Source organism: Gobius niger (genome assembly GCF_951799975.1).
Source record: "Gobius niger genome assembly, chromosome: 24".
NCBI lineage: Eukaryota > Metazoa > Chordata > Actinopteri > Gobiiformes > Gobiidae > Gobius > Gobius niger.
The window spans coordinates 541,723-568,741 of record NC_136875.1 but is presented as its reverse complement, the minus strand read 5'-3'; the positions used below and the strand labels follow the sequence as shown (position 1 = coordinate 568,741).

Genomic DNA, 27,019 nt, shown 5'->3' with positions numbered 1-27,019 from the left:
TACATTTTCATGTCATTTCTTCTAGTTCTTAGTGTGTAAACCAGAAAGCCATTCACCAGTAGTACAATAGTAGTAGTAATAGTAATAGTTGATCCATTAGTTATGGTTAAATGGATGAGTGGTTTCAGCTTTAGAGCCTTTACTCCACTTCCTGTTTGTGGATGCTGGATGGCAGCTGCCTGACAGGTGAGGAAACCAGAGCAGAAAGAGGAAAAGTTGGGTCACACTGAAGAGACTGTACCAAGCCTTTCATCCTTGACCCCGGTTTACATGTTTTGGTGAGGAGTGGCTGAAGAAGGAGTGGGAGGATCTTCTCTCATTAGAACCTGTTGTTCTGCTGTTCCTTCATCTGTAGAGGCTCTGACAGATCTGATCCATCTGCTGTGTTTCCTGTAGATCTTTTCAGCTTCAGTAATGACCAACACTGCGGTTTACGGGTGGATGTTTTCTATCTGAAGGACCTGTTTCATGTTGAAGTATCCTAACTTTGATCAATGTTAGCGTCTACCCTTCAGAATAGTATGGGAGGGTTGAGTACTATTTTGTTTCTATTCAATATTAAAGCCTTGTGATTTAGTCAATGTTGAAAGCCTTGGCAGTAAAGCTAAGAAGTGACCCAACTTTCCCCACTCTCCCCTGACTAGCATATTGTTCAGCTCAAGTTGTTTTGGACTTCATTTAACTGACTTTAAATGACTTTACGTTAGAGGCCGACCCATATATCAGCTGGCCGATATATCAGGTCAATATTTGGGAATTTTTCAATATCGGCTATCGGCCGATCTAATGCTGACAAACGGAGATATCGCCAGAACTGAAAGTGATGGATGAAAATGATGACAATGAAAATTGCTCTGAAAAAAGCTAAACACCAGACTAAACCTCAGTGAATATGAACGACTGCAGCTCACTTTGATGCTCAGAATCTGGAGAATTCAGTCGCTGAGTTAGTTTTAACTTCTGCAATTGTATTTTTGAATCCAGCGCAAAATGTTATAGTTGCTAACATCAACTAAGAAAGACTGGGACAGAAACTGGATCACGTAAAGAAATAAACTAAAACCACTGCTGCAGATTTTATTTCATGAAATAACTGATCTAACATAATATCATAGATCACTTTATGTAAGTTGTTAATATTAGTGGAAACTAAAACCTGTCATTTCCCCAAGGAAATAGTGTAGAATAGTGAAGTGATCCAGGTTTAATGTTTTTACATTATTTTATTGATTGATATAGTTGATAAATCAAGAAAAAATGAAGACTGTTTATATCGGCACTGGAGAAAAGAGAACCATTCACTTTTTCACTCCAGGACAGGGATGTTTTTTATTAATCAGCCTTATGCAAGGCTGTGACGCCCCCTGCTGTCACAGTTCAACACATGCGACAGTTTAAAAATCTCATAGGATTATAGACAAGAAATTTGAAAAAATCGGGGCCGTGCATATCGGCATCAGTCAATGAAACTCCCCAAATATCGGCGTCGGCCTGTCAAAAACGTTCAATGTGCACCTTTGCTTTTTTATCTTGTTTTTGTGCACCTTTGCTTGTAAATGTGGGAAATGTTCAAAATAAAACTGTAAACTGTCCAAATACTTAAATGACATTTTTTTGGCATTTTCTTTTGAAATAAACAAGCGGTGAACTCTTAACCTCTCTTTAATGATGTTGAACCATAAAACATGCATTAAGTGACTTCAGTAAGTGTGAGACACAACTTTGCTAAACTTGCATTCTGCTTAATTCTCTTTCTAATCAGCACTGGGACACGTTTTATTGATTGATTTAGTTTGATCACATTGTGATTAATTGTTAAATTCACCTGTCACTCAATCAGATCATGACAGACTCTGACCAATAGGAGGAGTGGGCGTGTCTGACACAGTGCTGCATTAAACAGAACAGACCTCCATTATAGACTTTTCAAACGACATGATATTGTCAGACTGCACTGCTGCATAACAATGATGGACACAAACATGGAATGAGTCTATTATTCAGTTTAAAAGCTCTTCTTTGAATCGGACACAAACTTAAACTCAGTCCTCTTCAAACCCTCGTGTCAGACATGGCAAAACATCTTTCTTTGAGACTAGTCATCAGATGAGTGTTCCTATCACATCACATGTTTCTGCTTCAGTTCCTCTGTTTGTAAAGAAGCAACCTTCCATTGTCTGAAGTCCCTGTTTATTCCCATTGATATTTTCTCATAGGAGAGGTGTGGTTTACGATCGTCCACAGCCGTTTATTTGGCGCTACCAACGTCTATCATGCATCTGCACGTAGCCGATGACGTACCCGCTGTAAACTTTCGAGCTTAACTATTTAACACGGTGTGAAGCTCGAAACATGGCGTCGCGTCTGCTGCTGTCATGTTGGGTCCGTAAATAAACTTTTTTTTTATCCGTTAATAAAATACTACCTTCCGTATGTTGAATGATGCGTCCTGGTCTCGCCGTCCCTCCTCGTTCTGTGATTGGTCCCACATTTGGGCCATGGTCCCCAGGCTGCTGCAGTTCCAAATGATCTGAGCGCACACGGCAGCCTGGGGGTTCCCAGGCTATTCATTCCCCATAAATTCCAGTTAATTCCCATTGAAAATTTCCCATAGTGAAAATTCTAAGCATTTTGCATCCCTATTTACATGTTATGTACATGTTGTCATCGTTTTCTCCTAATTGATCTAATTTATATTCTAAATTGGTTTTGTTTCTCCATGTAGAACAAAATAAGACTTTGTTACGAACGACTGAATATGGAATGGCAGCTGATTTATTTCTATAGCACTTTTGTATCTGTGTAACGTAATCCTGTCCTGATAAAAGTATAAATGACAAAAGTAAATGAGTGATATTGTGGAGTCCTGTCTGCTGAAGACAGATGTCAGTTTGTGTTTGGAGGTCCACTTAGGGAACAACACTGCATTCCACATTATTGTGCAAATTGTATTTCAGTGTCATGAAAGTAAAAAAAAAAAGTTTTTCAATGAAACTCGTGGATAGTATTTTGTCACAGGTTTGTGCAGATAAAGGCTCAATGAGGACGGTTTATATAGTTTAAAAACATCATGAGGTTTTATATAGTTTAAAAACATCATGAGGTTTTATATAGTTTAAAAACATCATGAGTTGGCTGCAATGAAAAAGTGTGCCATGTTAAGCATGTAATGGAGGGACAGAGAACGACATGGCTCTGCAGTACAACCAAAAGAGGTGGTCTCTGTGGATTTATTCATCTTAATTTAAATCGTACTTACAGTGCAACGATTTTTAGCGCAAACAACTTTGCAGCGAGGGAGAAGTAGATACAGTAGGATGTTTGGTGAGGGGGAAGGAGAGAAGTTGGCCATCACACTTTGAACAGTGGATGGATGTGTAGATTGCCCGTCCTGATGGTAAATCATCATTGATGCAGCTGTTAGCATTGTTGTGGCGCGATAGCGGGGAGAGGCGTGTCCTTTCACCTCGTTAGCCTCCGTCCTGTCTTCGCCTCTCGTTGCTGAGTTTGCTCACGGATGAGGCCGTGTGACCCTGGATGGTCAGATGGATGGAGTAGTGGATGGTTGGTGAATGGCCACCATGTCCCAACAAGGCTGTGACGTCAGTAAGTCAGTAATGTTTTGGGCTGGAATCACGGGGATAGAGCTGGTCGGCCCCTTTAGGCTCCCTGAAGGGGTGAAAATGACCTCTGAAAAATATGTGTAGTGACCACTTTATTCCATGGTACAAAAAGAAGAGCCGTGCTTTCCCGAACAAAATCATCTTCATGCATGGGAGGCTATTCTGACATCCTGCAAAGAAATCAGAGCAGAAACTCTCCAAAAACTCACAAGTTTAATGGATGATCCTATGTTAAAATGTATCTTGACCTGTTGAAATGTTTTTGATTGAAATAGCTTTTGATTGACCTCTTAATGCTACAAATTCAACAAATGACAATTTTTAGTTAATTACAAGCTTTAAAATGTATTGAAACGAATAATCCTCTCACCGATAAAGACTTGAAAATTATGCTGACTGTCATTTGAGTTGATAATTTAGAAAATCTGAGAAAGATATCATTTGCATAATGATTTGGAACGCGGTGTAGAGCAGGAAAAGTTGAGGTGGCCATGTGTCATAAAATATACTTGTTTTTCATCTTAGTCATTGGTTCCTTTCTTGTGTTTGTGTTTCAGGACCAAAGACGAATGAGTGAGTGACCCCGCCCCCTCCGCCAGGTACCGCCCACCAACACACAGTTACACCACCATGACTGATTACTCCCTCTAAAAGTAATGCCCTTCCTTCTCTCCAATCAAATCAAATAAAGTTGAGTTGTTTCAATCACTTTATAACGTGCATTATCTCTTTTCTGCACTTTATTCAAATTCAGTTCAGATAAAGAGCCTGAGGCCAATCTGTGCACATGACATTGTTTGGGGATTTTTATGAGTTTGACGTGGAGTTTTTCATATGAGAACGTTTTGTTTCTAGCACATCATATTAACGAACAATATCGTTACGTTAGATCCGTATTTCCGTATTTCCAAGCCACGACCTGTCTGGAAGTTAGATGTATGGGCTTCTGAAAATACAGCATGGATTATTTGAAACTATATACAGTGTGAACCGTATGTTTACATACACTTCATTAAAACACACATTTGTAAAAAAAAAATCAGATCAATTAGAATTTAAAAACATATTTCTATTTGTCAAATTCCAGATGAATAAGAGATAGCCTTTGTTTGGCCGTTTCCAATGCTTCAGGTATGGCAGTAGCGTGAAGGGTCTTGCCAAAGGACCCACACTGGCAGCCCATTTTCCCCAGTGGGGATTTTCGAACCGGGGTCTACTGTGTGCAAGTCGGTTAAATTAATCATAAATATTCTAGTTGTTAGTCTAGATGTAGTTAATGTGTTGAATGCCTATTCTAGCTGGAAATTAGTGCATTTCAATGGAATACCTTCATACACTGTGTTCCAAATTATTATGCAAATTGCATTTCAGTGCCATAAAGGTAAAAAAAAAAGAAAAAAAAAAAATTCATCCATGAGTTTTCAATGAAACTCATGGATGGCTCTTTGAATCACTGACATCAATCTCACTGAAAAAGGATGTTCAACGTTATAAAGCAGTCCAACATTTTCAAGCAATATGGGAAGGAAAAAGGATCTCTCTGCTGATGAAAAGCGTGAAATAGTTGAATGCCTTGGTCTAGGTATGAAAACCTTCGATATTTCATGAAAGAGGAAGCATAATCAGCGTACGGTTAAGAGATTTGTGACTGATTGAGAGCACACACGGGTTTGTGCAGATAAAGGCACAATAAGGACGGTTTCGGCCAAATAAATACATCAGCTGCTGCAAAGCACAGCACAGCATACAGGTATTTGAATCTGCTGGTTGCTCTGGATTCTCCAAACATCAAGGTATAGGACCCTCCAGAGGTACATTGTGTGTGGAGTAATGGATGGTTGGTGAATGGCCACCATGTCCCAACAAGGCTGCGACATCAGCAAAGAGGTGGCGGAGTCATGTTGGGCCAGTACAAAAAGAAGAACTGAGCTTTCCCTAACAAAATCATCTTCATGCATGACAAAGCACCATGCCATGCTGTAAAGAATACTTCTGCATCATTGGCTGCTATGGGCATAAAAGAAGAGAAACTCATGATGTGGACCCCATCCTCCCCTGACCTCAACCCTATTGAGAACCTTTTGAGCATCCTAACGCAAAACATCTATGAGGGTGGGAGGCAGTTTTTATCCAAACAGCAGGCTATTCTGACATCTTGCAAACAAATCCAAGCAAAAACTCTCTAGTTAAATGGATTTAAGAATTTTGAAGCTCCTCTCAAAGAAGAACCTCTATATTAAAATGTAGCTTGACCTGTTCAATGTTTTTTGATTGAAATAGCTTTTGATTTCAGTAAATATGACCTAATGCTGCAAATTCAATCAATGACCATTTTCAGTTAATTACAACCTTTAAAATGTATTGAAACTGTTGCATAATAATTTGGAACAGTAGATTTTGAGTTTTTTACTATATTTGTTTTGGAAAAAAATACTGTAATATCACCGGGATATTACACATTCATGTTTTCCTCTAACAGTTAAAGATTATGCTGACTGTGAAAATTATGCTGACTGTGATTTGAGTTGATGACTTAGAAAAAGGTCATTCTCATAATAATTTGGAAAGCGGTGTAGGTGTGTACAGTTTCTACGGGTACATTGTGTCAGCTCATTGTGTTAGAGGGTAATTGATGATTAGAAAACCCTTGTGCATTTACGCTGGCACTACTGAAAACGGTTGTGCTGATTAAAGAAGCTATTGAACTGGCCTGGATGAGCCCAAACTTTGGAGCAGTAATATATAATGATTTTATCTTGTACAAACAGGCGACATTTACAACACAGTGCGGTACAGTACAGTGAAAACTCATTAAACAATAGACTGAAGACATTACAATACGACACAGGACAAACAGCTTTACAGTGGCGTGTGTGTGTTTGTAGGTGTGCACATGCATGTGTGTGTGTGTGTAGGCGGTTGGTGTGGTTGTGTTACAAGATGGAAGCTTAAGTTATCCTTTGTACTAAAAAGGAGAAAAGAAAACATTCTAAAGTTTTTTTATAATGACCGGTTATTACTGTAATCTGATTGCAGTAGTGGATTACTGGGTAATCAGTTTCTGTTATTCTATTCCAGGGCAGGATGGACGTGAGAGCCCTCCCCCTCCTCCTCCTGCTGCTGCTGGGGGCTTCAGCTCAGGACCCAGCCCCCGACACAGGTAACCACACTCTAAACCCCTCTGACTACGCCCCTGACACAGGTAACCACACCCCAAACCCCTCTGACTACGCCCCGACACAGGTAATAACACCCCAAACCCCTCAGACTACGCCCCTGACACAGGTGACAACATCCCAAACCCCTCTGACTATGCCCCCGACACAGGTAACCACACCCTAAACCCCCCTGACTACGCCCCCGACACAGGTAACCACACCCTAAACCCCTCTGACTACGCCCCCGACACAGGTAACCACACCCTAAACCCCCCTGACTACGCCCCTGTCACAGGTAACAACACCCCAAACCCCTCTGACTACGCCCCTGACACAGGTAACCATACCCCAAACCCCCCTGACTACGCCCCTGTCACAGGTAACAACACCCCAAACCCCTCTGACTACGCCCCTGACACAGGTAACCATACCCCAAACCCCCCTGACTACGCCCCTGTCACAGGTAACAACACCCCAAACCACTCTGACTACGCCCCTGACACAGGTAACAACACCCCAAACCCCTCTGACTACGCCCCCGACACAGGTAATAACACCCCAAACCCCTCAGTCTACGCCCCTGACACAGGTAACAACACCCCAAACCGCTCTGACTACGTCCCTGACACAGGTAACCACACCCTAAACCCCTCTGACTACGCCCCCGACACAGGTAACCACACCCTAAACCCCTCTGACTACGCCCCCGACACAGGTAACCACACCCTAAACCCCTCTGACTATGCCCCCGACACAGGTAACCACACCCCAAACCCCCCTGACTACGCCCCTGTCACAGGTAACAACACCCCAAACCCCTCTGACTACGCCCCCGACACAGGTAATAACACCCCAAACCCCTCAGTCTACGCCCCTGACACAGGTAACAACACCCCAAACCCCTCAGTCTACGCCCCTGACACAGGTAACAACACCCCAAACCGCTCTGACTACGTCCCTGACACAGGTAACCACACCCTAAACCCCTCTGACTACGCCCCCGACACAGGTAACCACACCCTAAACCCCTCTGACTACGCCCCCGACACAGGTAACCACACCCTAAACCCCTCTGACTATGCCCCCGACACAGGTAACCACACCCCAAACCCCCCTGACTACGCCCCTGTCACAGGTAACAACACCCCAAACCCCTCTGACTACGCCCCCGACACAGGTAATAACACCCCAAACCCCTCTGACTACGCCCCTGACACAGGTAACAACACCCCAAACCCCTCAGTCTACGCCCCTGACACAGGTAACAACACCCCAAACCCCTCTGACTACGCCCCCGACAGAGATAACAACACCCCAAACCCCTCTGACTACGCCCCCGACACAGGTAACAACACCCCAAACCCCTCTGACTACGCCCCTGTCACAGGTAACAACACCCCAAACCCCTCTGACTACGCCCCTGTCACAGGTAACAACACCCCAAACCCCTCTGACTACGCCCCCGACACAGGTAACAACACCCCAAACCCCTCTGACTACGCCCCTGTCACAGGTAACAACACCCCAAACCCCTCTGACTATGCCCCCGACACAGGTAACCACACCCTAAACCCATCTGACTACGCCCCTGACACAGGTGACAACACCCTAAACCGCTCTGACTACGCCCCTGACACAGGTAACCACACCCTAAACCCCTCTGACTACGCCCCTGACACAGGTAACCACACCCTAAACCCCTCTGACTACGCCCCTGACACAGGTAACAACACCCCAAACACCTCTGACTACGCCCCTGACACAGGTAATAACACCCCAAACCCCTCAGACTACACCCCTGACACAGGTAACCACACCCCAAACCCCTCTGACTACGCCCCTGACACAGGTAACAACACCCCCACTGACTGATATGGCTTCTATCTGTGAAAACAATTGAAGTGGCTAATTGCTGCATAGACTAGAGCAGACCTGGGGGGGACCTGCGAGATGATTCAGTCCGGCCCTCAACTTGTAGAGCATAAATTCATAAGTATGTAAAAAAAAAAGTAAGTCTCTAGCCCAGGGGTCGGCAACCTTGAACACCGAAAGAGCCATTTGATCCGGTTTCCACGGAAAAGAAAACACTGGGAGCCGCAAATACTTTTTGACATCTAATGCTGGGTTTACACATAACGACGACAAGTCACGAATGCCACGAATCCACATTCGTGGCCGAGGATCACGAATGTGGGTGATACGGGGTAGAGGTTTCACGCGCCGCCGCGAACTGTTGCGACCTGTTACTGCGTGTTACGATTAATGGCACGAATTATTACGCACGGTCACGAATATGCGTCCCGCACTGTTGCGCGCTGTTGCGTTCTGCTGCGAGTTATTGGGAATTGTCGCGTTCTGTCAAAAATCTGTCAAGAATTGGGCGAATGTGGACAAGATCGCTGCCGCGCACACCGGGCTGGAGGCGGAGCAGGGACGTCTCGCTCCGCCGTGCGCCCCTGACTCCTTGGGCTCTTGCCAAATCGGGTTAAACAAAAAGCAAATACACCAGCTCAGGCCTGTCAATATACTGGAGAATAGCAATAGTTTTTCAGTCTATGGGACAGTCACACCAGTTCAACCCCACTCCTGTCAATGTGTAACACGGGCAAACGCAGACTGAGTCTATCAGGGCAAACGCACCAACAAACGCACACGCTTCATGTCAGATAAGTCAGTGCAACAGCCGCACAATTTGGGCTGACTTTGCTCCACAGAAGAAGCATAAAAACACTACACTCACTGTGCACTCGATCTTCTGAGGATCCGTCGAACTTGCTGCTCTTAAACCTCTTTATTCAATGATTCTCACTCGTCTGGTCAGTCATCAGCTCCACCAACCTGGAGAGGGGAAACCACCTTTTTCCGGTGGAGAACCATGGCCTCGGATTTGGAGGTGCTGATCCTCATCCCGGCCGCTACACACTCGGCTGCAAACCGCCCCAGTGCGTGCTGAAGGTCCTGGTTTGTTGAAGCCAACAGAACAACATCATCTGCAAACAGCAGAGATGAGACTCTGAGGCTCCCAAACCGGACACCCTTCGGCCCCTGGCTGCGCCGAGAAATTCTGTCCATAAAAGTAATGAACAGAACCGGTGACAAAGGGCAGCCCTGGCGGAGACCAACACGCACCGGGAAAAGGTCTGACTTATTGCCGGCAATGCGAACCAAGCTCCTGCTGCGGTCATACAGGGAACGGACAGCCCTTAGCAGAGGGCCCCGGACCCCATACTCCCGGAGCACCCCCCACAGGGCACCACGAGGGACGCGGTCGAACGCTTTCTCCAAGTCCACAAAACACATGTGGACTGGTTGGGCGAACTCCCGAGGGTTCGTCCCTCGAGCACCCGACGGAGGGTATAGAGCTGGTCCAGTGTGCCACGACCAGGACGAAAACCGCATTGTTCCTCCTGAATCCGAGGTTCAACTATCGGCCGGATCCTCCTCTCCAGCACCCTGGAGTAGACCTTACCGGGGAGGCTAAGGAGGGTGATTCCTCTGTAATTGGAACACACCCTCTGATCCCCCTTCTTAAAGAGAGGGACCACCACCCCGGTCTGCCAATCCAGGGGCACTGTCCCCGACCGCCACGCGATGTTGCAGAGACGTGTCAGCCAAGACAGTCCTACAACATCCAGAGACTTAAGGTACTCAGGGCGAATCTCATCCACCCCCGGAGCCTTGCCACCGAGGAGCTTTCTCACCACCTCGGTGACTTCAGCCCCGGTGATGGGGGTGATGGTGTTCGTTATGGACAAACCGTGACTAGCACAGAAGTCCAATAACAGAACACCACTCGGGTTCAGATCGGGGAGGCCGTTCCTCCCAATCACTCCCTCCCAGGTCTCACTGTCGTTACCCACGTGGGCGTTGAAGTCCCCCAGTAGAACAATGGAGTCCCCGGTCGGAGCACTATCTAGTACCCCTCCCAGGGACTCCAAGAAGGCCGGGTACTCTGCACCGATGTTGGGCCCATAGGCCGAGACAACGGTGAGAGACCTGTCCCCGACCCGAAGGCGTAGGGACGCGACCCTCTCGTCCACCGGGGTGAACTCCAACACGTGACGGCTGAGCTGGGGGGATATGAGCAAACCCACCCCAGCCCGCCGCCTCTCCCCGCGGGCAACTCCAGAAAAATGGAGAGTCCAGCCTCTCTCCAGGAGTTGGGATTCGGAACCCAAGCTGTGCGTGGAGGTGAGCCCGACTATATCTAGTCGGTATCTCTCAACCTCCCGCACAAGCTCAGGCTCCTTCCCCCCCAGCGAGGTGACGTTCCATGTCCCGAACGCCAGAAGCTGTGCATGTGGACCAGTCCTCTTAGCACCCGACCCCTACGGATCCCTCTGCGGGTGGTGAGTCCACAGGAGGGCGGGCCCACGTCGCCCCTTCGGGCTGTGCCCGGCCGGGCCCCGTGGGCAGAGGCCCGGCCACCAGACGCTCGCGTTCGGGCCCCAACCCCAGGTCTGGCTCCAGGGTGGGGCCCCGGCTGCGCCATGCCGGGCGACGTCTCGGTCCTTGACACACACTTCAATTAAATATTTAGTTTTTTGTTTTTTTTTGTAATTTATTTTCCCAAGCCACTCAGAGCCGCAGTGTAAGGATGAAAGAGCCGCATGCGGCTCCGGAGCCGCGGGTTGCCGACCCCTGCTCTAGCCCATTCCTGTGCGGAGCTATGATTTTTTTTTTTTTATTACCAGAATGCTCACTCCAGCCACTAGGGGGCAGATTAAATAAAAATAAAAGGAAAGAATTCCACAGGTGTCCACCAGAGGGCACTGACACAATAAGAAATCAGGATATAAACAACACATTGTGTGACTTGCAAGTGGGAAATGGACAGTCTGCCCCTGGGCAGCTGTGGCTACAATAGTAGCTTACTACCACGGAGTGTGGAGTGAAGGAATATTGACTACAATGTAGCAGAGACTTGTGACACAGGCTTGTAAGTGTAAGTCGTGTTTATGAGGCCACAGTCCTGTCAGGCTCATTATTATTCATTTATTGAAAAAAAAGTTCTCAATGTATTTTCCCAATCAAAGCATTTTTTGAATTTTGGAGCTTTTGTTTATTGACCCGGCGATACACTCCCCATATATTATACTTATATCCCGATATAAATTTGAGTTATTGTTGGTGCGGCCCTCCGACTCAATTCAGGCTTCTCGTGTGGCCCCTCATGTTGCCCACCCCTGGACTAGAGGGTCATTTTTGAGCTTTTCTGAGTAGGACCATCTTAACTCAAAGACCCTCCCGATCGACATCCTGCTTCTACTGCAGCAAGGTTATATCCTAATAAACTAAAACCTAGAGTATGAAGATGAGCACTCAACACACTTCTTTTCTAGAGCCCCTGACATTTTGGGGGGGAAAACATAAAACTTTCAAAAATTGCCATTTTTAGCAGCCTATAAATCCCAAACTGTACAATCTAGAACATTTGTGATGATTGTTTCTGGAACTATGTTTAGCAGACATGGCACAGACCAAACTGTAGCCATTTTGGAGCTACTGCTCTTTAAAGGTGCTCACAAACGCAAAAAGCACCTGGGAGCAGAAAAGGTGGTTGCAACTCCTTTTGTAAATTGTCTAAACATAACGATTGGGAGTTAGAGCAAATCACTTTGCACGTGTTGATTACACATGTGGAGGAACGCAAAAATCTGAGGGGGTCACCTGGGAGGTTTTGGGTGAAACCACACGGAATAACCCATTTACCATTTAATGTCATGTCTCTCTCTCTCTCCAGGTCCTTCCCTCGCCCCCACTGCCCCGGCCACTCCTGCCCCCCCAACCATGCCCACCTCAGCCCCGCCTCCTGTCCCCCTGACCCTGCCTTCTCCCTCCACTTCTCCCGGTGATCCGCCCGTGGCGAATCCGAACAGCACGATACGGTTGCTCCCTGTGGCCCCTCCCCCTGACCCCGCCTCCCCAGAATCTGACAGTCCCGCCCCCCCACAGGACCCCACCCCCGCCCTCCCACAGGAACCCAGCCCCGCCCCCCCGGATACTCCTGCCCCCCCAGAGCAGCCCACGCCTGCACCCACTCTTGACCACAGCACCCCAAGGCCACCTGAGGACCCCACACCCCCCATACCTCCCCTTCCGGACCCAGAGAGCACCCCGCCAGTCCCCGACCCCCCCACAGACGAGCCTGAGATGGACACAGATGAAGAGTACGCCATAGAGACAGAGGCCACCACAGGGCCACCTCCAGACTTCACCACAGACTCCACCCCCCACGGTAAGCCCCTCCTCCCACAGTGAGCTCCACCCCCCACGGTAAGCCCCTCCTCCCACAGTGAGCTCCACCCCCCACGGTAAGGGGGGGGGGGGGATGGAGTTTTATTTGGTTAAAATAATAAAAAAGTTCTAAAGATTTGTTCAAATGTGGTCTGATCTTTATGAAAATCACAAGAATGAACTTAAACTAATACCACCCAAACAATGTTGTCATATTTTTCCTGGCCACACCATGTAGACATTCACAGGACAGAGGAACAAGTAAAGGAACCCCTTGTAGAGCTGGTGGACCCTCCTTTGGCAGCGATAACTTGATCCAGACGTTTCCTGTAGTTGCAGATTAGACGTGCACAACCATCAGGATGAATCTTGGACCATTCCTCTTTCCAAAGCTGTTGCAGTTCAGCAGATTCCTGGGATGTCTGGTGTGAATGGCTTTCTTGAGGTCATGTCACAGCATCTCAATCAGGTTTAGGTCTGGACTTTTACTGGGCCATTCCAGGACACCTCTCTTATTCTTCTGAAACCATTCTGAAGTGGATTTGCTTTTGTGCTGTGAGTCCATCCTCTGTTGAGCTTCAGCTGTTGGACAGATGGCCTCAAGTTTTTCTTGTAAATTAATTTGTCCATTGATGATAGCAAGTTGTCCAGCCCCCGCCCGCCCCATGATGCTCCTGTACTTCACATACTTCACAGTGGGGATAGGGTTTTGATGTTTGTCTGCTGTTCCTCTACACATGACATTGTGTGTTATTCAACTATTCAACTTTGCTTTCATCAGTCCACAGAATATTTGACCAGTAATGCTCTTTAACTAACAGTTCATGGAGGTGCCCATAGTCATTTCCGGAATAGATACAGACGGCATCTCGTCATAGAAGGGGGCGTGGCTTCACCCAGGGGGAAAATAGAATCTTTAGAGAAACACAATTTTCCACTGTTGTCTCCTGGTTGAATATCAACTTTTTTATCACACACAAATAAAGTCAAGTGTAAATCTGGTCCATATGGATATTTTCTCACAGCAGATTGTTCAGTAGAAGTGACAAAACGGCAGTCGTAGCTAGTGTTAGCTAACCGTTAGCCTTAGCCCGATGCTAACATCATGTTAGCATCTCCGTTATTCATGTAATTATGGGCTGTTGAACCACTTTGCTCCTCTCCATGTCTTTGTATCTTTATTTAGTATAAAACTATATTCATAATTCAGCGTTTGTTAAAGTAGTTTTTGAATAATAGGTAGCGTTCACGTGACATCACAACATTCTAAAGAGCCATAGTTTAACATTGAGGTGGAGGTCAACTGACGGTAACTATGGTAACGGTGGTAACTGACAAAATGCATATTTTTATGTCTTTATTTTTTGGCTCATATCTCAGTCATTACTGGAGGAATCCACATGAAACAAAAACTGTCACAAAGTTCATTATCTCCTCTGTCGGCACATATGAACTAATGTACAATTATTATCTCTAAAAAATGTCAAAAAGTGGTGACAATAAGTGAAAACATGACCATGATGTTGTCTAATAGAAAGGACTTTCAGACAAAAAAATAAAATCACAGGTTTGTGAATCCGATCACGATCAAAACTGAAGAGGAAAAACATTTGTCAATTTTCGTTTTGGAGATTTCTTCCAAAAACTGCATTTTTCCCATAGAGTTGTATTGGCCCTGCCCTCCATCTGACATTAAGACATCATCACATTCTAAATCGTGAACGCTACCTATTAGAGAAAGTTTAGATTTTTCTCCAAATCGTTTTCCCCTTAACTGTTTTCATGACCATATATGGGCGATTCCAGAGATGCCGTCTGTATCTATATGGTTGGTAGAGTTTCGGATGTAATTTTATGAATTCACTGTTACCCGCAGTTATTCTGTTGTTAAGTGTGACATCACACACAATAACAAAGTTCCTTCTGGGTCCAAACTGCAAAGTTCCAAAGACAAACACTGGGACCTTTATCTTAATAGCCTTGTGAATTAACAACAAAGAAACAGCCAAAAACGTGTTTCACTTAATTATACTGATAGATAAGTATTTCTCAGAAAAGCATTGGACAGCGCCTCCGTAGGCAGGAGTGGACCATAGCGGACAGGGGAAGGACAGGACCTGGGATCAGCCCGACACAGACACCATCACTTTTTAAATCACTAAATACGTCTTGGAATCACAGCGAAAACACTTTAAGTCATCAACTTTCTAGCGGTTAAAATGGTCCAAATCAGAGCTTTCTTTGTTGCTTTTCGCTAAACATCAATATTGTCTGGTAGCCAAAAGAAATTTCCTTACCCATAATGCAACGGGCGACCCGAGATTATACTGGAATATAGACAGAGTATTTTACTGACTCTAGAGGCGTGTCTCCTCCTGTTTTGTGCAGTGCTGCTGTAACCTGCCTTCTGTGTTTATAACTGTAAGAAAGTAAGAAAGTTTTAGCCTTCAAGCTAAAGGCTAACACTAATTTAACCCTAACAAATTGTAAAATAGTGCCACCATCTGAACCAATTGTTATGAAACACTCAGCTCATTCAAGTTTTCTTCTGTTAAATCTTATTTTATATTAATATAGGTTAAAATGTGGACAGGAAGTAGTTGTTACCTTGTACTGGCCAAAAGAAAGTTGAAACATTTCATGCATCGAGTCAATATGGAGTTCCAACCGGCAGATCGGCTACACTGTCCTTTTAAAGGGATCTTTGTGAGGACAATGTTTTTAGGCCGATTCTTTATCAAATATGTCTCAAACAGAGAAATGATGCTAAATGTGCTGTGTCTGTTAGAGCTGAACTCTCCGCACATGTCCCTGTCTCTAACTCTCCTGGAATGCGCCTTAAATATTTGTCATTATGACATAGTTAAACTGAAGCAGCTGATGGTGAGTCAGGCTCAGACGCTGCGTTCGGGGAAGCTGGGAAATGACTTAGACACTTAGACTGTGTCCGAATGTCCACCCTAGTCCCTAACCCCTCATTTACTACATAGGCCTGAACTATATACAGTGGCCAGAAAAGGTAAGTACAGCGTCTGGAATCTGTCACTTTTCTGCCTAAATTGGTCACTAAATGTGGTCTGATCTTCATCAAAATCACAGGAATGATTAAACAGTGTCTGCCTGAACTAATAACACCCTGTGTTAGTGATGCAGAGGATGACCTGTGCCTGTGTCAGTGATGCAGAGGATGACCTGTTAGTGATGCAGAGGATGACCTGGGTCAGTGATGCAGAGGATGACCTGTCAGTGATGCAGAGGATGACCTGTTAGTGATGCAGAGGATGACCTGTGTCAGTGATGCAGAGGATGACCTGTGTCAGTGATGCAGAGGATGACCTGTGTCAGTGATGCAGAGGATGATCTGTGTCAGTGATGCAGAGGATGACCTGTGTTAGTGATGCAGAGGATGACCTGTGTCAGTGATGCAGAGGATGACCTGTGTCAGTGATGCAGAGGATGACCTGTGTCAGTGATGCAGAGGATGACCTGTGTCAGTGATGCAGAGGATGACCTGTGTTAGTGATGCAGAGGATGACCTGTGTCAGTGATGCAGAGGATGACCTGTTAGTGATGCAGAGGATGACCTGTGTCAGTGATGCAGAGGATGACCTGTTAGTGATGCAGAGGATGACCTGTGTCAGTGATGCAGAGGATGACCTGTGTCAGTGATGCAGAGGATGACCTGTGTCAGTGATGCAGAGGATGACCTGTGTTAGTGATGCAGAGGATGACCTGTGTCAGTGATGCAGAGGATGACCTGTGTCAGTGATGCAGAGGATGACCTGTGTCAGTGATGCAGAGGATGACCCGTGTTAGTGATGCAGAGGATGACCTGTTAGTGATGCAGAGGATGACCTGTGTCAGTGATGCAGAGGATGACCTGTTAGTGATGCAGAGGATGACCTGTGTCAGTGATGCAGAGGATGACCTGTGTCAGTGATGCAGAGGATGACCTGTGTCAGTGATGCAGAGGATGACCCGTGTTAGTGATGCAGAGGATGACCTGTTAGTGATGCAGAGGATGACCTGTTAGTGATGCAGAGGATGACCTGTTAGTGATGCAGAGGATGACCTGTGTCAGTGATGCAGAGGATGACCTGTTAGTGATGCAGAGGATGACCTGTGTCAGTGATGCAGAGGATGACCTGTGTTAGTGATGCAGAGGATGACCTGTGTCAGTGATGCAGAGGATGACCTGTGTTAGTGATGCAGAGGATGACCTGTTAGTGATGCAGAGGATGACCTGTGTTAGTGATGCAGAGGATGACCAGTGTCAGTGATGCAGAGGATGACCTGTGTTAGTGATGCAGAGGATGACCTGTTAGTGATGCAGAGGATGACCTGTTAGTGATGCAGAGGATGACCTGTGTTAGTGATGCAGAGGATGACCTGTTAGTGATGCAGAGGATGACCTGTTAGTGATGCAGAGGATGACCTGTGTTAGTGATGCAGAGGATGACCTGTTAGTGATGCAGAGGATGACCTGTTAGTGATGCAGAGGATGACCTGTTAGTGATGCAGAGGATGACCTGTGTTAGTGATGCAGAGGATGACCTGTGTTAGTGATGCAGAGGATGACCTGTTAGTGATGCAGAGGATGACCTGTGTTAGTGATGCAGAGGATGACCTGGGTTAGTGATGCAGAGGATGACCTGTGTTAGTGATGCAGAGGATGACCTGTGTCAGTGATGCAGAGGATGACCTGTCATTGATGCAGAGGATGACCTGTCATTGATGCAGAGGATGACCTGTGTTAGTGATGCAGAGGATGACCTGTGTCAGTGATGCAGAGGATGACCTGGGTTAGTGATGCAGAGGATGACCTGTGTTAGTGATGCAGAGGATGACCTGTGTCAGTGATGCAGAGGATGACCTGGGTTAGTGATGCAGAGGATGACCTGTTAGTGATGCAGAGGATGACCTGTCAGTGATGCAGAGGATGACCTGTTAGTGATGCAGAGGATGACCTGTGTTAGTGATGCAGAGGATGACCTGTCAGTGATGCAGAGGATGACCTGGGTCAGTGATGCAGAGGATGACCTGGGTCAGTGATGCAGAGGATGACCTGTTAGTGATGCAGAGGATGACCTGTGCCTGTGTCAGTGATGCAGAGGATGACCTGTTAGTGATGCAGAGGATGACCTGTGTCAGTGATGCAGAGGATGACCTGTTAGTGATGCAGAGGATGACCTGTGTTAGTGATGCAGAGGATGACCTGTCAGTGATGCAGAGGATGACCTGTGTCAGTGATGCAGAGGATGACCTGTGTCACTGATGCAGAGGATGACCTGTGTCAGTGATGCAGAGGATGACCTGTGTTAGTGATGCAGAGGATGACCTGTGTTAGTGATGCAGAGGATGACCTGTGTCAGTGATGCAGAGGATGACCTGTGTTAGTGATGCAGAGGATGACCTGTGTTAGTGATGCAGAGGATGACCTGTTAGTGATGCAGAGGATGACCTGTGTTAGTGATGCAGAGGATGACCTGTGTTAGTGATGCAGAGGATGACCTGTCAGTGATGCAGAGGATGACCTGTTAGTGATGCAGAGGATGACCTGTGTTAGTGATGCAGAGGATGACCTGTTAGTGATGCAGAGGATGACCTGTTAGTGATGCAGAGGATGACCTGTCAGTGATGCAGAGGATGACCTGTTAGTGATGCAGAGGATGACCAGTGTCAGTGATGCAGAGGATGACCTGTGTTTGTATTGCAGATGAGGACTCGGGGGAGGACATGCCGATCATCGCGGTGATGGTGGCGCTGTCGTCTCTGCTTGTGATCATCTTCATCATCATCATCCTCTACATGCTCAGGTGAGTGACACCATCCTCATACCCCAGAGTCACACAGCCCCCATGCCCCAGTGACACAACGCTCATACCCCAGAGTCAAACAACCCCCATGCCCCAGTGACACAACCCTCATACCCCAGAGTCAAACAACCCCCATGCCCCAGTGACACAACCCTCATACCCCAGAGTCACACAGCCCCCATGCCCCAGTGACACAACGCTCATACCCCAGAGTGATACAGATGCCCTTCCATCTTCAGTTCAGTAACAGTCTGTGTGTTTTGTTTCCAGGTTTAAGAAATACAAACAGGCGGGAAGCCACGCCCACTCCTTTAGACTGAGCAACGGCCGCTCCGACGACACCGGTAACACGCCAACAACACGCCAACAGCACGCTTCAACACACTTTAACACACTTCACGGAACAGCTTTAGTGTGCTGTAGATTGTTGTTAGTGGTGGAACAGGAGCTCAGATCTAGTGCTGTGTATATAATTGTTGGCAGAATATTTATCCTCTGATTGGAGACGCTCTCTCTCTCTGAGCCGGTCGTAGATTTGTGTTGAGGGAACGTCTGCGTCCAGTGAGTGACGCTGCTCTTGAACAACATGTAACGCAAATAAACAAATCTGATTACACAGGATCGTTCACCGGGGGAGGGGGGTCCAGACTGATCCCCCTCGGTATAAAAAATGTAGAGGGGAATCATTCTGGTCCAGCTGTTCATCCTCTGTCTATGGTTATTATTGGGGAACAGCTCCATCTGCTGGCAGTGCATCAGTACAATCTGTGCATCTTCAGCCTGAATAAACATGCTCAGAGCTGTCTCCAGAACTGACTGTCATTTTTGTGGGATGGTTTTAAGTTATTTTTGTTATATAAAAAAATTAGGATAAAATCAAAATTGTGTGTTTATAACTAAAAAATCATGATTTTTTATTTATTCCATATCACCGACCCCTAGGGCAAATGTATTATTCAGAACATTAGTAATAGCCACAGTTGATTTGGTGCTGAATGAACCATGGATATTTATTTCTCACAGTCCACAGAACTCCATTGTCGGCTGGAAACAATATAAAAGGGACAGAATAATGACATTGAAAACCAACAAAAGTCTTGGTTCTTCATTAATGTGACTGATGTAATGATCACAGTGAGTTCAGCTCAGAGCCGTTTTTTCCTATACGCAAACTACGCAAGGGCCCCACATCTCAGTCAATCGACGGTGTTTTTTCACTGATTAATCACACGCGTGTCCCGGGCGCTGCTCTCATGTTTTCTCTGCGCAGACTCTGGGCTGCAACGGCCTCACTTTCATTTAAACTCTTCTTACTGTGTCTGGTGGGTCTGGAGCATCAGGACAGTGGTTTGGCGAGTAGACGAGAGTAAAGCCGTGTCCGTGGCCTTTTTGTTGAGTTGAATCCACACGGTTCTCATGAGCACAGTTACTCACAGTAACTCTGGTTCTCTTCTGTGCACAGTCTATAACGAGTTGTGCTACTCACAGGCTAATCCTCAGTGGTCGGACAGAAACAACCGTCAGGAGCAGGTTTTTAGTTTGAAATCAGCGGTTCCCAATCTGTGGGTCAGGGACCAGAGGTGAGAGAATGGGACCATTTGCCATTTACTATTTTAAAAAGGGAAATAGACTAGTAGTCGTCCTAAATTTATTTTTATTGACCTTTATTTAACCAGGATAGTCCCACTGAGATTAAGAATCTCTTTTTCAGGGGAGTCCTGGCCCCAGAGGGGAATCTCTTGTACATGTTTTTAGTGGTAGGGGAAACCGGAGTACCTGGAGGAAACCTACGCAGGCACAGGGAGAACATGCAAACTCCACACAGAAAGGCCCTGTCCAGATGGAAATCGAACCTGGGACCTACTTGTTGTGAGGCGTGAGCGCTAACCGCTGCGCCACCATGCCGCCCAAATCCCAGTCTCACAGTGGCTTAGTGGTTAGTGGTTCTCACACAGGGGGCGGGGCCTGAATTGAGGTCTGTATGTTCCACTTCTGCCCTGCACGACTGCACAGTGGAACCGTTTTTGACCATAAATGGATTCGCTCTTTGTTGAATAGCCATGGGACGCTACTGTAGGGCCCCGTGTGGATTTTTGCTTAGGGCCCCAGAAGGGCCAGCACCGGCTCTGGTTCAGCTCAGTTTAAAAGGGTCAACATCCTCTCTGTAAATGATCTAAAGCAGCAGTTCACTTCCTTTGCCTTTTCATATTTGACAAATACACAAAAAAGCCTCATAAAAAGTTTTTTTCAGACGTAAATTACAAGTTCTCAGACAATCTCTGCCCATTCATTTCTATGGACGAGAGCTTCACCCACAGGGGGCGCTAACCTTCTCAGGAACGTTGAGTTTGCTCCTGTCTGAAGTAGATTATTTTCAGTCTTTTCTCAGAGAGTGCGCCCTCTGCTGGACGTGTTGAGAAACACAGGAAAAAGTTGAAAGTTCACGTAAAAGTAATGTTTTTCATCCGAACAGTGAATCTCTGTAAAAGGCCCATGCAGTTCACTCGGAGGCGGAGCTTATTCATAGCTTTTAAACACCATTTGTCTTTTTCCTGTTTATTCCGGCAGAGATGCAGAGTGTGCCGCTATTGGCCCGTTCCCCGAGCACCAACAGGAAGTACCCACCCCTTCCTGTGGACAAATTGGAGGAGGAAATGAATCGGCGAATGGCGGACGACAACAAGCTGTTCAGAGAAGAGTTCAACGTGAGATATTTCTACAGATATTATTTTATTTGTTTAAATATATCAACGAGAATAAGCTGTTCAGAGAAGAGTTCAACGTGAGATATTTCTACAGATATTATTTTATTTGTTTAAATATATCAACGAGAATAAGCTGTTCAGGGAAGAGTTCAATGTGACATATTTCTACAAATATTTTATTTTTATAAATATATCGACGAGAACAAGCTGTTCACAGAAGAGTTCAACGTGAAACATTTCTACAAATCTTATTTTATATTCATCAATACACTGACGACAACAAGCGGTCAAACAAGCAACAATGCAGAGAAGAGTTTGAGTCGAGACTAGGGCTGGGTACGGTTAAACGGTACCTACTTGGTACCGACCGGAAAGCTCCGGTAGGGGGCGGTATCGGAAAACTTTTTTTTTCTGTGCTAATTTTCGGTACATTTTCTCTCCAAACATCAATAAATGATCCGCAGTGAGTCTAAAAAAGCCTGAACTCATGAGCAGCTTCAGCGCAAATGCAGAAGCGAAGCAAAGCTCTAACTTACTAACACTTCAGTCATTATCAGAGATGGCAGAGCCGCGGTCTGAGCCAGGACTAAACCTGGACTTACAGTAAACTGGTTAAAAACCAGGACTAAACCAGGACTGAATAAGAAACTAAAGCTCTTAGACAAAGAGAAAAGCAGTGACAACACGGTAGTGACAACGAGAAACACATGGGCTTTAGCTTTAGCTTCAGCCCCGCAGAGCCTGAAGTTACTGCTGTTGTTTAAACTCCAGCTGCACCGGAGCATTTGGGATCAAAGATTGTTTCTGGAAAAGGTGAGGCTCACTCTGCATTAGCCATGTTTGGAACAGTTATGGTGCATTTTCAGTGACAGAGTGAGCGCTCTCACTATGTAACAGATCTGTGACGTGTGAGGCGCAGTGTGTTTAGAAAAGTTTAGCTGATGCCTGATGTGGATCTGGTCTGTTCCTTCAGCTCAGAAGGTAAAAAATGTCCTTTGTCTCTTTTTATCACGGCTTTAGTGGGAATTCTGCTCAAAAAATGAGGTTACAGGTGACGCTGCTGCGCCTGTTTTCTGATGTGCCGTGTTTGTGCCGCTGTGCTGTTTGTTCTCCTGAACTCAATTAAAATAACATAGGTATCGAAAAAAGTACCGTTAAGGCACTGGTACCGAAAAGCAGGTATCGTTAAAGTAGTGGTATCGGAAAAAAACGAACGGTACCCAGCACTAGTCGAGACTGTAAGTGAAACATGGATATTTCATGCAGTTGTCAATATCCTTAACATCTTAGGTCTAATATCAGATTATGGGGCCTTCCAGGCAACTGGTAACACACATTGAACTTTTTTTCGTAGTAATTTATTTAAAAACGTAACAAGATGGTGTGTTCACTAATATCAGGGTCATTATCTCTTCTCGGGGTTTTTTAGGCGCTCCCTGTGTGTCCGATCCAGGCGTCGTGTGACGCAGCGTCTAAAGATGAAAACAAAGAGAAAAACAGATACGTCAATATTCTGCCATGTGAGTAAATACTACAGTACTCTCCAGTACTACTGACCTGTTTTATTAGTGTTTTTGTTGGTGATGCTTGTTGATGTTTTTGTCATTGTTTAGACGACCACTCCAGAGTGCACCTGTCTCTCCTCGAGGGAGTTCCCGACTCAGACTTCATCAACGCCTCCTTCATCAATGTAAGTTCCTCTGAGAAACTGTTCCAATAAAACACCTCTGTTTTAGGTCATTTAAACTAATATAAGAAACGTATGCTCGTAATGTTCCTAGTGTGTACAGAGTTCTAGCACTGTTCACTAAAGTGTTAATAATCTTGTGTACAGAGTTATAATACTGTTCACTAAAGTGTTAATAGTCTTGTGTACAGAGTTATAATACCGTTCACTAAAGTGTTAATAGTCTTGTGTACAGAGTTATAGTATTGTTCACTAAAGTGTTAATAGTCTTGTGTACAGAGTTATAGTACTGTTCACTAAAGTGTTAATAATCTTGTGTACAGAGTTATAGTATTGCTCACTAAAGTGTTAATAATCTTGTGTACAGAGTTATAGTACTGCTCACTAAAGTGTTAATAATCTTGTGTACAGAGTTATAGTATTGTTCACTAAAGTGTTAATAATCTTGTGTCTGAGCTATAGTATTGCTCACTAAAGTGTTAATAGTGAGCTTAAGTGTTCCTTATCTTGTGTCCAGGGTTATCAGGAGAAGAACAAGTTCATCGCGGCTCAAGGTAGCGAGATTATCTTTGTTTAAACCTGTTCTGTTTATTTACTGACGTATGTAAATGCACGGTATAAATAAAGTTGCCTTGCCAATGTAAATAAATAGAATTTATTGTAAAAAAAGAACAGGGTTCAAAGTAGTGGTGAGACTTGATGTTGTAGTGTTATTAATTAGTGTTATTAACTTATTTAACAAACAAATTGGTGCAAAGTGCATTTATAGCTATTCATCTTCAAGTGTTTTAGGAACTGATTCATGTCACTTGTAAACAGTAACTAAACAGTTTTTATAGTCCCACGGTTTCCGTCGTATATAGCAGGGGTCTCCAACAGGCGGAGATGATTCATTCCGGCCCCTGACTTATAGAGCACAAATTCTTGAGTATGTAAAAAAAAAAAAAAGCCCATTCCTGTGCAGAGTTATGAATTTTTAAAGAAATATCCACAATGCTCACTCCAGCCACTAGGGGGCAGCTTAAATAAAGATAAATAAAGATAGGAAAGAATTCCACATGTGTCCAAAAGAGGGCACTGACATAAGAAAAGATCAGGATATAAACAACACATTATAATCACGTGGTAAATGGTCAGTCTGCCCCAGGGCGGCTGTGGCTACAATAGTAGCTTACCACCACCAGGTGCTGAGTGAATGAATAATGACCACAGTGTAGCAGAGACTTGTGACACAGGCTTTGTTAAGTGTTACAGTCCTGTCAGGCTCATTATTTTTCATTTATTGAAACAAGTTTCCTCAATAGTATATTCTCAATCAAAACATATTTTACTAGAGCTTTTGTTTGTGGAATGTGAAATTTACTTGGAGACCCCTGGTATATAGTAAAACTAAAGCAAAAGGGGCATAAAGCATTGCCTTTAAGAGTTGAATATTTGCTGTACACAGTTGTGTAGTGTATAGTGCACTATTGCTGGGTTTCAGGTCACATCACAGCATTCTAAAGGCCTATAATATTATACAGAGCAGTGTTAATTTCGTATTAATTTTAGTCAAAGTGATATTTTTGACGACTAAAACTGGACTAAAACTAAATTAAAAGTTTCTCATGAGACTAAAACTATGACTAAAATGTCCAGATATTTTAGTCGACTAAAATAAGACTAAGTGGTCATACCGCCTTTGCGATGCCCAATCTCGTCAGACCTTGGAAGCTCAGCAGGGAAGGGCCTGGTCGGTGCTTGGATGGGAGACCGTTTGGTAACACCAGGAAGCCTAGCGAATGTAGTGAGTGAGTGAGTGGTTGGTGGTGGTCGGAGGGGCCGATGGCGCAGACTGGTTGCCTCGCTTCCGTCAGTCTACCCCAGGGCAGCTGTGGCTACAATAGTAGCTCACCACCACCAAGTATGGAGTGAATGAATAATGCAATGTAAAGCGTCTTTGAGTGTCCAGAAAAGCGCTATATAAAACCGATGCATTATTATTATTATTATTAAATAAAAATGAAAAGGAGAGACTAAAATCATTCAAACTTCTACTGACCGTCTGAAAAAGCCTCATATCATGTAAATTTACTGTCAAATGAACAGGTCTGAGCTTTATTCATGTGGGAGCAGCTCCATGAAGTCGAGGACCACAATTAAATATGATTATAATGAATATTATAAATATAAGTCGACTAAATTAGTCTTAATTTTAGTCGACTAAAACTAGACTAAAATTTAAACGTTTTTTTTGACTAAATCTTGACTCAAATTAAATTACATTTTAGTCAAAAGACTAAGACTAAAAATAAAATATGTAGTCAAAATTAACACTGATACAGAGGTAAAAATATTTAGTTTTTGAGGACCTTTTTGGTCTTGTACAGAGAGATTGTGGACCCAGTGACTGATATTTAGGATCATTTTTGTAATTCATATATTTCCTTCTTAGCTATGGCTTGTGAAAGTGTCATGCAGTTAATTGGAAAAACTGGCTCCTGCCCCTCCACTGGGTCCTGTGACATCATCACATTCTAGAACCTGCAACCCTGCAATATCGTGGTCACCCCATTGTGGGTATCCGAATGTCCAGAGAGAAAAAAAGTAGTGCACTCCACATTTCCCACAATGCATTCTGAAAAGTAGTGAGCAGTGCCCACAATGCACTGCGAGAGTCAGAGGAGAACAGCTGACTGCTTGATAAACAACAACAACAGCTGTTTAAATCACGTGTTGCATATTTTTCATTGATGAACTTCTTGACTATAACTGGTTACAGTGAAAAGTTACTTACCTTTACCTTGAGCTGTTAAATGATCGACAGCTTCCTCTCTACGGCAAAAAGGCAATAATCCAAGCACTTTTCTTCATTCTTGACAAATGCACGTGAAATCAAACGTATCTGATATATCCATAAATAATTCACCACCTCTTGTATTTGGTCGGTCCTTATCGCAAAAATACATGGTTCTCGGAGTTTAGCGATGTAGCGTTCCGGACACTACTTTCTGCACTCCTCGTACGAGACGACACACGGCGGCGAGGAAAGAGGAGTGGGTTTCAACAGAATCTGTGCGCCACTATATAGTGAACGCAGGGTCAGGGCCTGGGGTGGACAGTCTGACACACTGATGTGAGGAGCGAATGTAGCGTGTGCGTCAGATCTACAAAAGGCTCCGGCTCGGGACTTTTTGAAAATGCGATTAATCGCGTTAAAAAATGAATGCGTTAAAATCTTTGTAATTAATTCATCGAAATAAGTGCGTTAAAGTCGTGGCCCTAGTTAAAAGACGTTTGAAGGGTTGGACACTGGTGCTTTTGAATTAATTCTGTTTCTCCTGCTGTTGCTCAGGGCCCAAGGAGGAAACGGTCAACGACTACTGGAGGATGATCTGGGAACAAAACACCGCCACCATCGTCATGGTAACCAACCTCAAAGAGAGGAAAGAGGTGAGTAAGAACCCGCCAATTCAAAATTGTGCTGTATCGATGTCGATGACTGCCGCATGACACAAAACATTTAAAAGGATAAAAAGTCTATGATGTTAAACGAGCTTATGGCTGGAGGTCCCTGTGAAACACAGAAACTGGATTTCACACCGAGTTCTATGACAAAGATTATTTCTAGAATAAGTCTGACCATAGACTGTAAAAAATAATAGACCACTCCTCCTCACTCCTCCCCGTTTGCCACAATGACCACATTCGAGGGTGAAATCATGGAGGATTTCCAGACTCCCCCTCCCCAGCTCTGACGAAGCATGTTCCTAAAAAGGACATAAGGGCGGGATCTTCACTGTAGACTCGGCCC

General features: G+C 45.0%; 1 protein-coding gene across 4 annotated transcripts in view; it reads left to right on the top strand.

Annotated features, from left to right (window-relative positions):
* Nucleotides 1-27,019, top strand: part of ptpra (protein tyrosine phosphatase receptor type A) — a 52,739-nt gene that overhangs the window by 1,064 nt on the left and 24,656 nt on the right. For 2 of the 4 annotated variants that reach the window (XM_079582105.1, XM_079582104.1), the window contains exons 2-11: nucleotides 4,181-4,222; nucleotides 6,702-6,783; nucleotides 12,525-13,019; nucleotides 18,735-18,834; nucleotides 19,105-19,178; nucleotides 21,403-21,539; nucleotides 22,969-23,059; nucleotides 23,153-23,229; nucleotides 23,744-23,780; nucleotides 26,561-26,658. In XM_079582105.1, the coding sequence (XP_079438231.1) occupies nucleotides 6,708-6,783; nucleotides 12,525-13,019; nucleotides 18,735-18,834; nucleotides 19,105-19,178; nucleotides 21,403-21,539; nucleotides 22,969-23,059; nucleotides 23,153-23,229; nucleotides 23,744-23,780; nucleotides 26,561-26,658 (1,185 nt within the window). In that variant the 5' untranslated portion in view covers nucleotides 4,181-4,222; nucleotides 6,702-6,707. Of the gene's footprint in view, nucleotides 1-4,180; nucleotides 4,223-6,701; nucleotides 6,784-12,524; nucleotides 13,020-18,734; nucleotides 18,835-19,104; nucleotides 19,179-21,402; nucleotides 21,540-21,590; nucleotides 21,617-21,760; nucleotides 21,768-22,968; nucleotides 23,060-23,152; nucleotides 23,230-23,743; nucleotides 23,781-26,560; nucleotides 26,659-27,019 lie in introns of those variants that run through there. The other 2 variants (XM_079582106.1, XM_079582107.1) reach the window with 2 other exon arrangements.